The following is a 13,609-nucleotide window of genomic DNA, read 5'->3' on the forward strand; positions in this document are numbered from 1 at the left end:
AATTCCATGTATAATGATATTCTAGTCCCTAGACGAATCCTTCTTGGTCCAATCTGGACAGAGGATCATTAGGGCCCATGGTTACCATGGTAGGTTAGTGCAGGGCCTGTTTTCTTGAGCATTTTCGTAAACTCCCTTCTTCGTTAAGCTCTAATAAGCTTGCCTTAGCTTGATAGGAATTTGAAGCATCGCTCTTCCTTGTTGAAGATTTCTCCATGGCTATGTGGAAAAAGGAAGAAAACATAATAATTAAGAAAAAATTAAATAATAATAATAAGTAATAAAATATGCTAAATAAGAACTAATTATAAAAGAAAAATATTACTGGTATACAAATAGTGTAAACCATGAATAATTGAAAAAATAAATACACAGTACAATTATAAAAAACAGATTAAAGCATTAGCAAACAAAAACATACCCAACTACATCATATTTGTTCCCAATTTCAGGCATCACATTTCTGAAAAGACCACCAAATATAACAATAGACACCTTTAAAACTACAAGAACCAAAATTTCTTTCCTGGTTTGATTGGAAAAATGTACACGAGGAAGGCAAAAATCAATTCAATTCCTGAAAGAGGAGGTAGGTACAGCATGCGTTATAAAAACGTCAACATGCTTTTTATACATTGCCTAAGCACTTATCATGCGGAAAACATGTCAAGTAAAGAAAATTTATTTGATCACTATGGCCCTTCAGTAATCCTGATTTTAAAAACACACACCACCTGCATTGCATCTGCTCTAAGGATCATCATTTTTGGATCACTTAGCTCTCTTCGTATTGGTTTCCATCGGCCACAGATGTGCCTCTTAATTTTTGGGGAGACTGAAAATATGTACTGCCTATGTGCTTCAACTTCACATTTGTATGTGTTGAATTTTACATGGCACATAGGATAGAGGTCTCCACCGACACGACACAAAGTGGACAGGCATGCAAGATTGTCTTCTTCTCTTCCTGAAATATTTGGAAGGAATGGATCACAAAGCATCAGATGCTTGCCACACTTCTTTCTCCAACATTGATGTCCCCTTGAAAACAGTCAACTGGAGATCTCTTGAATACCTCAAGTACTGTTTTATTAATTAATAAACTGTTAGAATCACATCTAAAACGCAACTAATAAACATAAACATAATAAAACAGTCAAGCAGACTGACTGATAGATCTAAACCTTGGTATGGAGTACAATGTAGCATCAAAATTTTGCACAATGCAACTAATTCTCGCCTCAAATGACACCACCCACCTCCTCCCATACACATGGCATATGAAGTGGATGGATGTAAATTCACAAGACTAGAGAAAATAGAAGGTAAGTTTGATTTTAAAAAAAAAACAATTCCATGTGTTTTAAAAAAGCCCTCTAAAGCAAGGTAGATAAAAATGTTGGAAGCTGTTCCAAATTTTCTAAAATCCAATGTTCCAACAGATAAAAAGAAATATTGAGTTAAAGATAAACTAACCCGCTCATCAGTCATCTTTCTAAACCCTAATTTCTTTGTCCAGATGGATTCAGCTTCCTCAGCAGCAGGGAGAACTAGGTTCTTAACATGCAGGGAATGTAGTAGTTTCTCAATGCATCCAAACAATGCCTGGAAATAGCCCTAGCAAAAAGACACAACAAACACCATCAGTTTGATTCTCATGAAAATAGTGAAGATTCGCTAACAGAACCAACAAAAAAAATGCCCAGAAATATTTCAAATCTGTTATATTATGCCTGAGAAGTGTACAATAGCTTACTTTGCCCTGGTATTCCCTACTTGTAGCCACCAAAGGAAGCTCAGCAACCTCTTGCCCAAATATCCTGAGAAGACCAGCTGATACTACTACTGACCTGCAGGCATTCATTACCAGGTGCTAAATTAGCAAACAGAATAGGGTATATCACATTTAACAGATCACAGCTAAGAATCGGAGACTCACTTGATCATAAAAACAACACAATACATTCCACCGAATTCTTGACCAGATATGTTCCTCCTGCATGATACAGAATTAATGACTACTTTTGAACATCAAATAAGGACAGGTCATTCAGCTATATTGAAGGAGTACAAAGCATCAATGCTTGCAGGGATCCTGTACAAAATTCTTGGAAGGCGAGGGGAAGCAGAGAATAGAATGTATCAGTGATATATCTCTCAAGAGTTCATCAACATTCAATGAGATGTAAATATCCCAAAAAAGTGGAACCAAGAACCTATATTTAAAATGCGCATTTTAAGGCTAAACCTAAAGTATTGAGTAGCTCCACATGCATCCCTTTAAATAGTTTAGGGCATATTTAGTAAGTAGAGAATTCATCAGTTTAGCTTCACATGATTCCTTTTATAGAGTTTTTTGTTCAAATCTACCTAACCCCTACTGTCACCACTGCCATCACCACTACTTAATACAATTGCCATTTACACGCCCTGTTTGGTAAAAAAAATTAGCCTATCAGCCAATTTTGACTTATTTGGCCACTATTAGCTGTTTGACTTGGTTAAAAAAATGGGATAAGGGTCAAATAAGCCCTCTAACTATACATATTTGTGCAATTAGATCCTTCAACTTTAAAAAACTCTAACCAGAACCTTAAACTTACAAAAAAAGTGCAATTAGACTATTCTATAGGTTACCTTTAGGTAACCGGTAAATTACTTGATTAGATCTTTTAAGCGGATGTGGCTTCAATATATTTAATTAAAATGATATATTGTATTATTTTTTTTTTAAAAGAGTATTAAATTTTATTTTTAATTAATAATTAATAATAATAATAATAAAATTAAAAAGAAAAATATTCTAAATTTGGTCATTCGTTTGTGGTTGACCGTCGGCGCCTCACCATCATTGCCTACTGCCCATGCTTACTGTTACCACCGATCGTCTTCCATTCGCCATCACCGCCTCTTTTCATTGCTTTTTTTTTTGGGGAGGAAGGCGTCGTGGCCTTCTTCCAAGTCTGGAAGAATGTCACTACCGACGTGACCTTCTTCCAGGTATGGAAGAAGGCCGTTGTTGCCTTCTTCCAAATTTGGAAGAAGGCTGGTCGACGTGGAAGAAGGTCACACCACCTTCTTCCAAATTTTGGAAGAAGGACAAAATGACCTTCTTCCAAAGCTTGGAAGAAGGTTGCGATGCTGCCGGCTGGAAGAAGGCGGCGGCAGTAGGCTAGTTACACCTATTTTGATGGTGTTAAAATATTTTTATTAGTTAAAAATAATAATAATAATATTATAATGTGACATGGCACTAACCTGTAAATAACAGGTAAAAATAGATAAAAGGGGTTAATTGTGTGAGCATAAATATAATATGTGTAGTACAACTATCAGCTTAGGCTTTTAGTTGAGATGGAGCACATGCTTTAATTTGGTATCAGAACCATACAAAAGGTCATGGGTTCATGGGTTCGAATCTCCGCGTCACCCACAAAAAGAGACTTCCACGTGTTGCTTGGTTGGAAATCCACCGCACACGTTGAGGGGGGTGTGAGCATAAATATAATATGTGTAGTCCAACTATCAGCTTAGGCTTTTAGTTGAGATGGAGCACATGCTTTAATTAATTGCTTAGTTTTTTGGGGTTCAAGGAGTTAATTGGAGCTTTTTGAAGTTGAAGGGTCTAATTGCACAAATATATACAGTTAGAGGGCTTATTTGACCCTTATCCCAAAAATCAATATAAGTGTTTGGTTAATAAGCTTTTTGTAATTCCAAGATACTAAAATTCAAAAGGCTACTCAAAGCAACATTTTCAATTAGCTTTTTGAGAAAAGAAATTATACCAAACAACTATCAGCTAATAGCTAATTTACCAAACACCTTTCTACAATCAGCTAATGTTATCAACTAATCATACCTTCTAACCCAATTAGCTAACAGCTAACAGTCATTTACCAAGCATGGCCAATATGTATTTGGTATTTTTATATAAAGAAAACAATTGGATTTCAAATAACTTTGTATTTTATAGTTTTTCAATTGAAAATGAAAACTTGAAAACTTGAAAACTTTTGGGGAATTGGAAATGAAATAAGGAGAACAATTTCTGTATAAACATGCCCTTAAAGCCTTAAATAAGCCAAAAGAACAAAGCTTACCCATACACCATTACAGGTATAAGATCACGGCCAGTTTTGGCTACAATTGGATCAAAGCATTCCTGTTCCAGAAACCAAAGGGCAGAAGATGTAAGATATGCCAATGTGATTTCAAAAGCACCAACATCGATAGAATAAAAATTATTTCTAAGTAGGAAAAAAAACTAACAAGTATTGGTGAAGTGCTAAAATTGTTTCTCTTGCAGACAATTTTAATTACACTGCATCTTATATAACATAGAATATTTCCCTATGTGGTTATATCCATGTAGAAAAAGATTCTGCTCCTTGACTGAACTCTGGTAAAACACCGTTAAAGATTTCATGGTTCTGTTGTAGATAAATGAAATACTCAGCACAGCAGGAGCAAATATGGAGAAATGCAAATAATTGTAGGCAATCTATTAAAGATATCATGGCATAAGATCTTTTAAAAAATAAATAAATAAAGTAATGATTTATGTCATGGGGTAATAGTACCAAACACCTTACAATTGAAATAGAAGAGGTATCAACCATAATGAAACATCTAATTAAAGGCATTTTATCAGGCTAATCATGACACAGTAGCTAATTGAGAGGAAGTATAATCTAATAAAGTAAATTAAATACTGGTATCTAGATATGGATACTTCACTGATTTGCTTTCTCATTTACCACAAGAAATTTCAATTCATGTCTGAACAGAATAATATAACAGTGAAAGGAAAGAACTTACCCTGAAGATTGCAGCAGCCTTGGATAATAGAGGTAGATGTTCTGCATAGCGACTTTTCCCACTCAAAATTCTCCATTGGATATCATTTGCACCACCATTAGCTACACCTTTCTCTACATGCTTCTTAGTTAAAGCAGCTGATACTGAAGGTGGAATTGCCTCAGCTCCCTTCATAACCGAATTCTGAAGGGCTAAATAGATTGTATTGCAGTCATAACAGCAAAACCATTTATCTGTTGGCAATTCCTATAGCCAATTTCAAAAATATCAGTGAATATCTATAAACAGCATAAGCCTGATTTCTTAAGATCATAACAAAGACTCACTTTGAGATCACAAAGTCCAATTTTCCGCAAACAGCCAACATGGTATTCCTTCTCACACTAGAAAATTACAGAAGATGACTTAGTTAAGAAAAAATTGTTGACATGCCGTGTTGGCATCAGGTAGGGAGGAAAGATGAAAGAGACATGTTCAAAACATGAAAGGTAAAAATAGAGACCATGCATATACCTGGTCACAGAGCATAACTGTTCTGTCATCAAATGTTTCAGGACTGAAGTCTGGGACCCTAAGGAACAAAAAGATAAAAAGAATCAGCTCATTGTATGGATTCACTCAGATTACATAACCCAAATCATATTATGCAGGATAACATATCATAACTCAAACAATATTGATAATATATCTGAAAAGAAAGTATATACATGTTCAAACAATTTTTCGAAAAAAGATATATAGTGTTAGAATTTTATGCCCAGAGTCTGACAGGGAGAATAGACTTGGTCTGTTAAACAACCTTATGCTTTCAGCATTCCACTATAAAACTAATTAAAAAAAAAAAAAAATAGAAAAGAGAGCACTGCTGAAACCAGAGTGACAAAATGTCTATACAACAGTTTATATACTTCATGTGACACTATTGCTATATCCAGATGCAAAAGAAGAGTACAATAGGCAATTACTCTTCTAGGATCAACACACTGCACAAGGAATTGAAGAGTCAATATAACAATGCAAACTTAGTAAACAGATAAGTACACAAAAGAAATTACTCCAAAAGAACAATCAGAGTGAGCTGAGACTATACTTCTCATAATTCTAAAAGGAATAAAGGGGGCGGCAAATCATACAAACAAAGCTCTATGCTGCTCTTTGTTTGTTATGGAAGATTATTAAATTAGTTATGCAAACAAATGTATAAAAGAACTCAAAAACTATAAATAAATACAATACACACCTGCACACAACACAACCACCACTTTCATATGAAGGTGCTTTAACCACTCTAGTCAGCCGTATAATAATAGGCCTAGATTCTCCAGTCACCTTTCTTCCAGGACCAAATTTGTCTCGACAATGTGCACAAAGCCAGTTGCTGGATGGAGCACATTCTAGACCTAAACAAGCTGCATGCATAAACGTGAATGCATATGAGCCACACAAAGGCAGTGAGCCACTGACCAAAATTTTGTTACAAAGATTCCAAATGCAATTACATTGATGTCAGACCCTAAGACAGTAAAATGGTCTATATGGATACATATGTCCAGGCCTTTTACAGTTCTTGAAGGACAGTGGTTTCCAGATTATAAATTAATTTCACTTTTGGTACCACAAGTATAATGGTTTTTTCACTTTTAGTCCCCCCTAAGTCTTTCATCATACACATTGACAGTGACAGTGAGGTAAAAATTGTAACCTCAGATGGAAGGAATCAAATCCCTAATTACTTCCTCTACTCATGCAAAAATTGGGAATTAGGAATTGCAAAATGATGTTAACATCTTTGGTTCAGCCTTTCATTGGGAATGGGAAAAGGAAATTACAATTTTCACCTCGCTATTGAGAGGTACATGACGGAAAGGCTAATGAAAATTAAAATTGAGACTATCACAATAATCGAGTACCAAAGGTGTCAAAGTCATGGATCAAATATGAAGGAAAAAATATCCACTTTACTTGTGTGACCAAGCAAAAGTGGAATCAATTCTCCAAGTCATAAATGAAATGTGTTTCAGCTTCTGTGGCTTACTTATATTCTGCCTGAAGGTAAAGGAAGAATTAAACATGGAATATTGTGAAGGTACAAAGCAAGAAGAAAAAAAAATAGTTTGATTCAGCCAAATAAACTATTCATGAAATGTAAGAACCTGCATGAAAAGCCTGAGGGCATCCATCACATAGAATTAGTTCTCCTCCATCACCGCATACAGCACACATATCATCACTATTGTTGGTGGTAATACTTTGACCACTTGCTAACATCAAGGCAATATCATGTAGCGTCAGACCATTAGAGGTATAGATGTGACGATAACTGGAAAAGGGCAAAAAAATCCAGTCAGAATGGGTTTGTCACTTTATTATATAAATGATATTTAAAGCTTTCAAAGCTACTTACGGCTGACGTTTAGCTGCCCACCCAGCATGAGCTTCAAATTGCGATGGACTTATCTGTCAACAAAAGAGAACAGATTATTGGAGTGATGAAGGAGACATGGAAATTTTAATGCAGTATTGAAGCAAGAAATAGTATAAACTGGTTGCTTACCTCTGTATTGCAACAACTACAGAGTATACCATTTCCTTGCTTGTAGCCTCCGAGAATTTTCTGAAGAAAATTAGAGTATCACATTAATCATACTTTACTAGTTATGAAACTGATAAACAAAACTACAAAAGAGATTGAAACAAAGAAACAACCTTCCCCTTTGAATAATATGCCAAATCAGTACCATCAGGAAGTCCGTTGGGCATGAACAGCAATCGGTGCAGGTCATTATCCCTATATATAGAAGTTCCAAGTCAAAACTTAATCCAAACAATAAATAAAGAATAAAGTACAATAAAAAATGATAGAAGAGTAATAGTGATAGAACCTTTTCTTTGTGCCACCTTCTGAAGTTTTCTTCTGCTCTACGGCTGAACCTGAAAAGGATCTTGGCCTGTCATAACAAGCACATATTAGCATGCAACTAAGACTATAATGCATTCACTCACAACAGCTGACTCATGTAGTCATGTTAGAAAGCACATAAATGGAGGACACACTTTTTAACCACATGTTTCTGCTCTTCAGCCATATCCCTAAAGTTATGCTGGCTCAGGTAGGACTTGTCAAGATAGGCAAGTGGAGCAGGGATACAATCTTCTGTTGCCTGACTGTAAGAAAAAACATTTCACCATGTCAAAACCAAAGCCAAGTCAATATCATTATATCACTAGTAAGAAGAGATTTCAAACTATACTCAACACAAAGCTTAATGCCCCTAGCTCTAGGTCAACTAAACTCAACCACATTTTTTAGTCAATTTCCATCAGTACATTACTGCATGACTAAAGGCAACAGCATTCATGTTGATTGCAAACAAGCATTTCAGCACAATGAAATCATGCATCCGAGGTTAACAGATAAAGAATTGCATTAGTTTCTAAATAATTTCAAGAAAATGATTTCAATTGATGGCTTTAAAGTTTCAACTTGTAGAACAAAACATTCACCAAAAAAAAAAAAAAACAAACAAACAAAAAAACAAAACAAAACAAAAACAAAAACAAAAAAAAAAAATCAAATACAGAGAAGAAAAATTACGACCAGTATGACATATCAGTCCTGTAATTGAGCATATCAATGCTGACAGTAAATAGAATTAGACAAATTACTTTAAAGATCTGAACAGAAATAGATATATGGGTACTCTGATTGCTGCTAAAGTGAGACATCTGAAGGAAGTCTAAAATGGAACCCCAAACAAGAGAATAATGCCAAATCCCAGAGGCAGAAATTGGTATATTCTAACTGTTAATTTAATGTACATAGAGAAAAATTTGTGCTAATTTTTCATTCCATCCAACTCTTGTTCCTTGCCAGCATATTTGCAGGAATGAAGGAAGGATTAGAAAAGTAAGCAAGCAAAATAAACAAAAAAATAAAGTTAAGATACTGCACCTTGCTGTAAAGTGAAACATGCCTGAAGGCTTTCCATGAGCATAATTATTCAAACCAGTGGCCTCACGGTTCTGTAGAAGTGTTGCTGAAAAGCCACAAGAGATCATAAGTACACTAACAGAATCAACAGTCATAAATTTTCAAGCCTATCCTATAAGTGCTGTCAAGAGATAAGATCATAAGAAAGCTCAAATACAATTTAGTGCTACTTGTTTGGCTGAACCTATGGCTGCTTATTCAAAAAGGAACTTTTTTGAGAAGTCTTAAATTGTTTCTTGAAAAAGAGGCTTTTTCCTCTTATCTAGCCTAGACTAGAAAGCTGTTTTTTCTTTTTATATTTTACTATTTGACCTAAGTTCTACTTTTTGGAGCATGTGACCTCCGAAACAAAATTGGCCAAACAAGCACTTAATATGAACTTAAATATTTTGGATCTGCCAGCGGTGAGTTCTTGAACTGATATCTGCTTTACCTTTTTGAATTGAAAAAAATGTGATATTTTCAATTTTCCACTAGAATAATCTCTAAGGCATCAAGGTCCTTGACAGAATCACAAGTAGTACGGTAGTCTAGTACTAGTCAAATGAATCCATATATAATCCTTCTGAGTATCACATTTGTATGGCTTATTAGCATTTAGTTCGTTGAACACAGACATAAACACATTATCAGAATATGTTCAGATAGGATTAAAAAAAGAACTAAATCAAGATTTCACCACCATATTCACCTTTCCATGCCTGCAAATATTGCTCATTAACTGAAGAACCAGCCACATCTTTTACCATTTGATCTAGAAGGTTGAGTGGTGTAGTCTTTAGTTCTTGAATAATGCTGTAAATAGGCTTTCCATTCTCCAAATATATATGATTATTTGGGTGTCTAGTCTTGCCACCAGCATGCAGCTCAAACTCATAGGCACTCACAACCTGAATGCACTTTATCTATTTAGTGCATTCATTAAAATGCTGAGTAATTCATCTAACAGCAGAGGCAACTTACCTTGGAGAAATTGCAGAATGAACAGCCACATAAATATCCAGAATCCTTTACAATTCCAGGAAGTTGTCTCTGATGATAATTTAGAACAGAGCATTAAAGGCCAAAATAATTAGATAATCTCACCAGTCATAATAAATAGCAAACCAGATATTACCTGGCCAGATGTTGAAATATACTTCACTTGTGCTCCTTCCAATATCTTTGTTGATAAAAGCTTCTTGACATTTGTCGGATAGATGTCAGGAACAACCTTCTTGGACATTTTCAGTTCCATGTTTTCTTTAATTGCGCTTGAATTCAATTCTACATCCATACCACTAGATTCTACAGGATTCCAAGCCTGAAGTTGATTAAATCCACCAATAACCCCCTTAGAAATAGGTGGGGCAGTTGGAGCAGATAATGGATCCTTATCCTCCTTGCATTTGCTGAACTTGAGTGTAATCTTCCTTACACCAGTGGTGCTAAATTCCTTTGGAATTTCAAGTACAACACATGATGTAGAAACTGGTCCAGATGTTTCATAGCCTCTAGGGTATTCCATGCCCAAACTCTCCTCTGCACCTGAACAAGAAGATGTAATTTCACCACAAACACCTTGATTAGTATTTGTGCACTCGACCAGCTGACTACTAAATGTCTGGAAGCTTGAAGTATGTCCCTTAGGTGACAAATTTGGATTTGAAACTTCTGAGAACATATCATCATTTGAAGCTTCCTTCACTTCATTAGTAGCACAGTGAGCTAAATCAGGCACATTCGGCCCTTCATTCCCCTTCTCCTCAGCAAGGGACTCCAATTCAGTGTTCTTCAAACTTTCACTAGCTTGATTGTTGGTGAAGCACTCCATGTCAGTATGAGCAACTTCCTCCACCTTCTCATTCCCATACAACTCTGTTTCAGTACCACCTGCCACAGGTTGATTTTCACACTCCAAGCCAGCCACCTTTGGCATATCAATTATCATCATTCCTTCATTTAACACTGCCACACAAACTCCACTTTCAGCTTCCCCCATTCAAAAGTAAATTAGTACCAACTCAAACTATCCGAAAGCAATCATCAAGGCCATGCCTATGCATTCAATAATCTAAAAACAAGAAAGAAAAGTTTGAAATTAGCAATCTCTATAATGATTATAAGTCTCTATCAGCTGACCGCTAAGATCCTAACAAAATTACAAATATTAGAAGTAGAAATAGAATTCAAATACAGTTCCACTCCGCTTAGAACTCAACAGAAGCTCTGAAAAAAAAATCATTATTTACCCAAAAACCAGCTCAACTAACCCAGATAATCGCTAAATCTTTCTCCAAAACCGTCCTAACCGTTTTCCAATCCAAATTGGATAATTTGCATGAAATTTCAATTCAGCCTACCTCTGCAATTCATAACTCCACGAATCTTGTATGAAATGCAAAACCATCTGCCACGGATCTGATGATTGATAGAGATTCACATTAGATGCATGCACAGAAAGACATAATATTCAAGATTGAGTACAGATCTGAGAAACCATAAAGTGAAAGCGATAAAGAATTAGGGTTAGGGTTTTGGGTTTGAAAAGAAATCAAATCTGGTGATGGAAGACAAAGTGGAAATGAAGACAGAGCGGCAACTAACGAAACTGAAATTTCGATTCGCGGTATGTATGTATGGATTGTATGTATAGGTTTGGAGGAGAGAGAGACAGATGGAGAGAAAGCGTGAAGGAGATATTCGAAGGAACGAGAAAAGGGTTTGGATAGGGTGTGACACTGATGGGTCCTGATTTTTATAACTTTGTGTGGGGTCCACTCCAGATGTCGTCTGCTTTCCGTCCACGTGGCGGCGATTAGGTGAGCTCTTGACTTTATGAACCTTGGATAATACAGATTACAGTGAGATAGTAGCCATTGATCCATCCTTCTAAGATATTTTCCTTGACACCCGAGCTTAGCGTAGTTGATTCGTTGTCTGACTTAAAAGTTATAGCTAGAGGTAATAATATGGGGATTCGAATAACGTAAAGATAGAAGATCTAATCAGTGGGTTAATTACACTACTCACGATTCATTCATCCAAAATGATTAATGGCTCAATAATAATGAAAAATGACAAGTCAATTTCATAAATATTAACAACTTTTACAGGATGTTTGGTTGGAACGGGGGAATTAAGAAGGAAAGAAATTGCAATTCAGTGAAAAAATAATAAGGTATGAATAAAGTAGAAATTAACATGACATTGTTTGGCAATGAAGAAATGAGGAATATAATTATTCGGAATTAGAAAGAAAGAAATGGTATAAAAACTAAAATGCCCTTGTTTATAATAGTAATAATAATAATAATAATAACCAACATGGAGGTTCGAATAGCATAAATATATATATCTGACTTAAAAGTTATAGTTGGAAGTAGTAATATGGAGGTTTGAATAACATACATATATAGATTTGATCGGTGGGCTAATTGCCCTACTCGCGATTCGTTCATCCAAAATGATCAATGGCTCAACAATAATGAAAAAATGACAAGTCGATCTTATAAATATTAATAACTACTACATGGTGTTTGGTTAGAATGAAGAAATTAAGGAGAAACAAATTGTAATTTGGTGGGAAAAAAGAATAAAATGAGAATAAAGTAAAAAATTCAAATTACATTATTTGGTAAAGAGAAATATAATTAGTGTGAATGAGAAATAAATAACGGATATAAAGACTAAAATATCATTGTATAATAATAATAATAATAATAACAACCAAGGGTACTTTTGTCATTTTCTTCCTTTTCTTTTCTTTTCCCACCCTCGCCAAATTGCAATTCAGTAAAAAGAGTAATTCTTTCGAACCAAACATTGTAATTTGCTTTGCTATGGAATAAAGTAGGAAAAGAATTCCAACTATATCCAACCAAATGCCCTATTAAAATTTGTAATATTTATAAAAATTAATCATTTGACCTTTGTCATTCTTTTCTTATTTTCTTTTATTTTTCAACCGTTAAATTTACCTAATTAAATAATATTTATTCATACTTCTTGTGGAAAGCTTTTCTCATAGAGCCATACCTTATACTACAATAATACTAAAACCAACGATACGTAACCAAATTGTAATACATATCATTGATTATATGATAAAAGAAAAGTTTTACTCCATAGTCATTGCAATTTATGACTCAAACAAGATTAATTCACATCCATCGTATTATAAACATTATTGTTATAAATTTTAATAATTCATAAACTTTTTTTTAAACATAGATTCCAAATGAAAAGAAATCAAAAATTTTGACTTTTAATTTTACTGACTCTGTTATAATGTAGTATTTGTTCATAACTATTTTCTCAAGCTACTGAAGCACAAAGAGTCAATATCGCCTCCATTAAGACTCAAACCCACTTCTTCCATATGGGAATGCAATCGAGTGCTACTAGACTACAAGGTCTTTGACTTACATAAATGTTAAAATTAAAATATTCAATTTAATTTTGATTTGACTTGACTGTCATTTCATTCAAACCAACCCAACCAAACCCTTAAAAGGAAACCTAATTTACAACTAAACAAAACAAGTTATAGCAGATATGGGCCTGCTGCCAGCGAATCATAATTGCAAGTTTATTTTGGGCCCACTTTAAAGCCCAATTTGTCATTGCTCAATTCTGTATATCATATGGTTAGTTATACCATGTGGCAAATTATTCTATGGACCCGGTCCATCTTGCAAGGTGGACCTGGGTCCAAAAATACACAATTTATATTTACAATTTACATATTGAATGTTCACAATTTATATACTGAATATTCACAATTTAAATTATGAACATTCAATATGTAAGTTGTGA

General features: G+C 34.7%; 1 protein-coding gene across 1 annotated transcript; it reads right to left on the reverse strand.

Annotated features, from left to right (window-relative positions):
- Positions 1 to 435: 435 nt before the first annotated feature.
- Positions 436 to 11,520, reverse strand: LOC115997979. The gene is made up of 20 exons (XM_031237417.1): positions 11,155 to 11,520; positions 9,930 to 10,865; positions 9,776 to 9,844; positions 9,504 to 9,702; positions 8,774 to 8,858; positions 7,876 to 7,986; positions 7,704 to 7,769; positions 7,528 to 7,609; positions 7,376 to 7,435; positions 7,226 to 7,278; positions 6,975 to 7,141; positions 6,062 to 6,230; positions 5,335 to 5,392; positions 5,148 to 5,204; positions 4,822 to 5,067; positions 4,104 to 4,165; positions 1,940 to 1,996; positions 1,757 to 1,850; positions 1,477 to 1,617; positions 436 to 1,083 (listed from the first exon to the last, which is right to left on the reverse strand). The coding sequence occupies exons 2-20, from the start codon at positions 10,791 to 10,793 to the stop codon at positions 991 to 993; spliced, it is 2,733 nt and encodes a 910-aa protein (XP_031093277.1). The 5' UTR covers positions 10,794 to 10,865; positions 11,155 to 11,520; the 3' UTR covers positions 436 to 990.
- Between the last annotated feature and the right edge of the window lie 2,089 nt (positions 11,521 to 13,609).

This window comes from Ipomoea triloba, chromosome 12, assembly GCF_003576645.1.
Source record: "Ipomoea triloba cultivar NCNSP0323 chromosome 12, ASM357664v1".
Taxonomy (NCBI): Eukaryota; Viridiplantae; Streptophyta; class Magnoliopsida; order Solanales; family Convolvulaceae; genus Ipomoea; species Ipomoea triloba.

Bases quoted from the DNA above. Each gene is read 5' to 3' on its own strand.
- LOC115997979 (XM_031237417.1), bottom strand. From the start codon at position 10,793: ATGGGGGAAGCTGAAAGTGGAGTTTGTGTGGCAGTGTTAAATGAAGGA. The intron at 6,231-6,974 runs GTTCTTACATTT...TTATGCATGCAG, and splicing joins CCCTCAGGCTTTTCATGCAG to CTTGTTTAGGTCTAGAATGT. The intron at 1,851-1,939 runs GTGAGTCTCCGA...GAATGCCTGCAG, and splicing joins TGTGTTGTTTTTATGATCAA to GTCAGTAGTAGTATCAGCTG.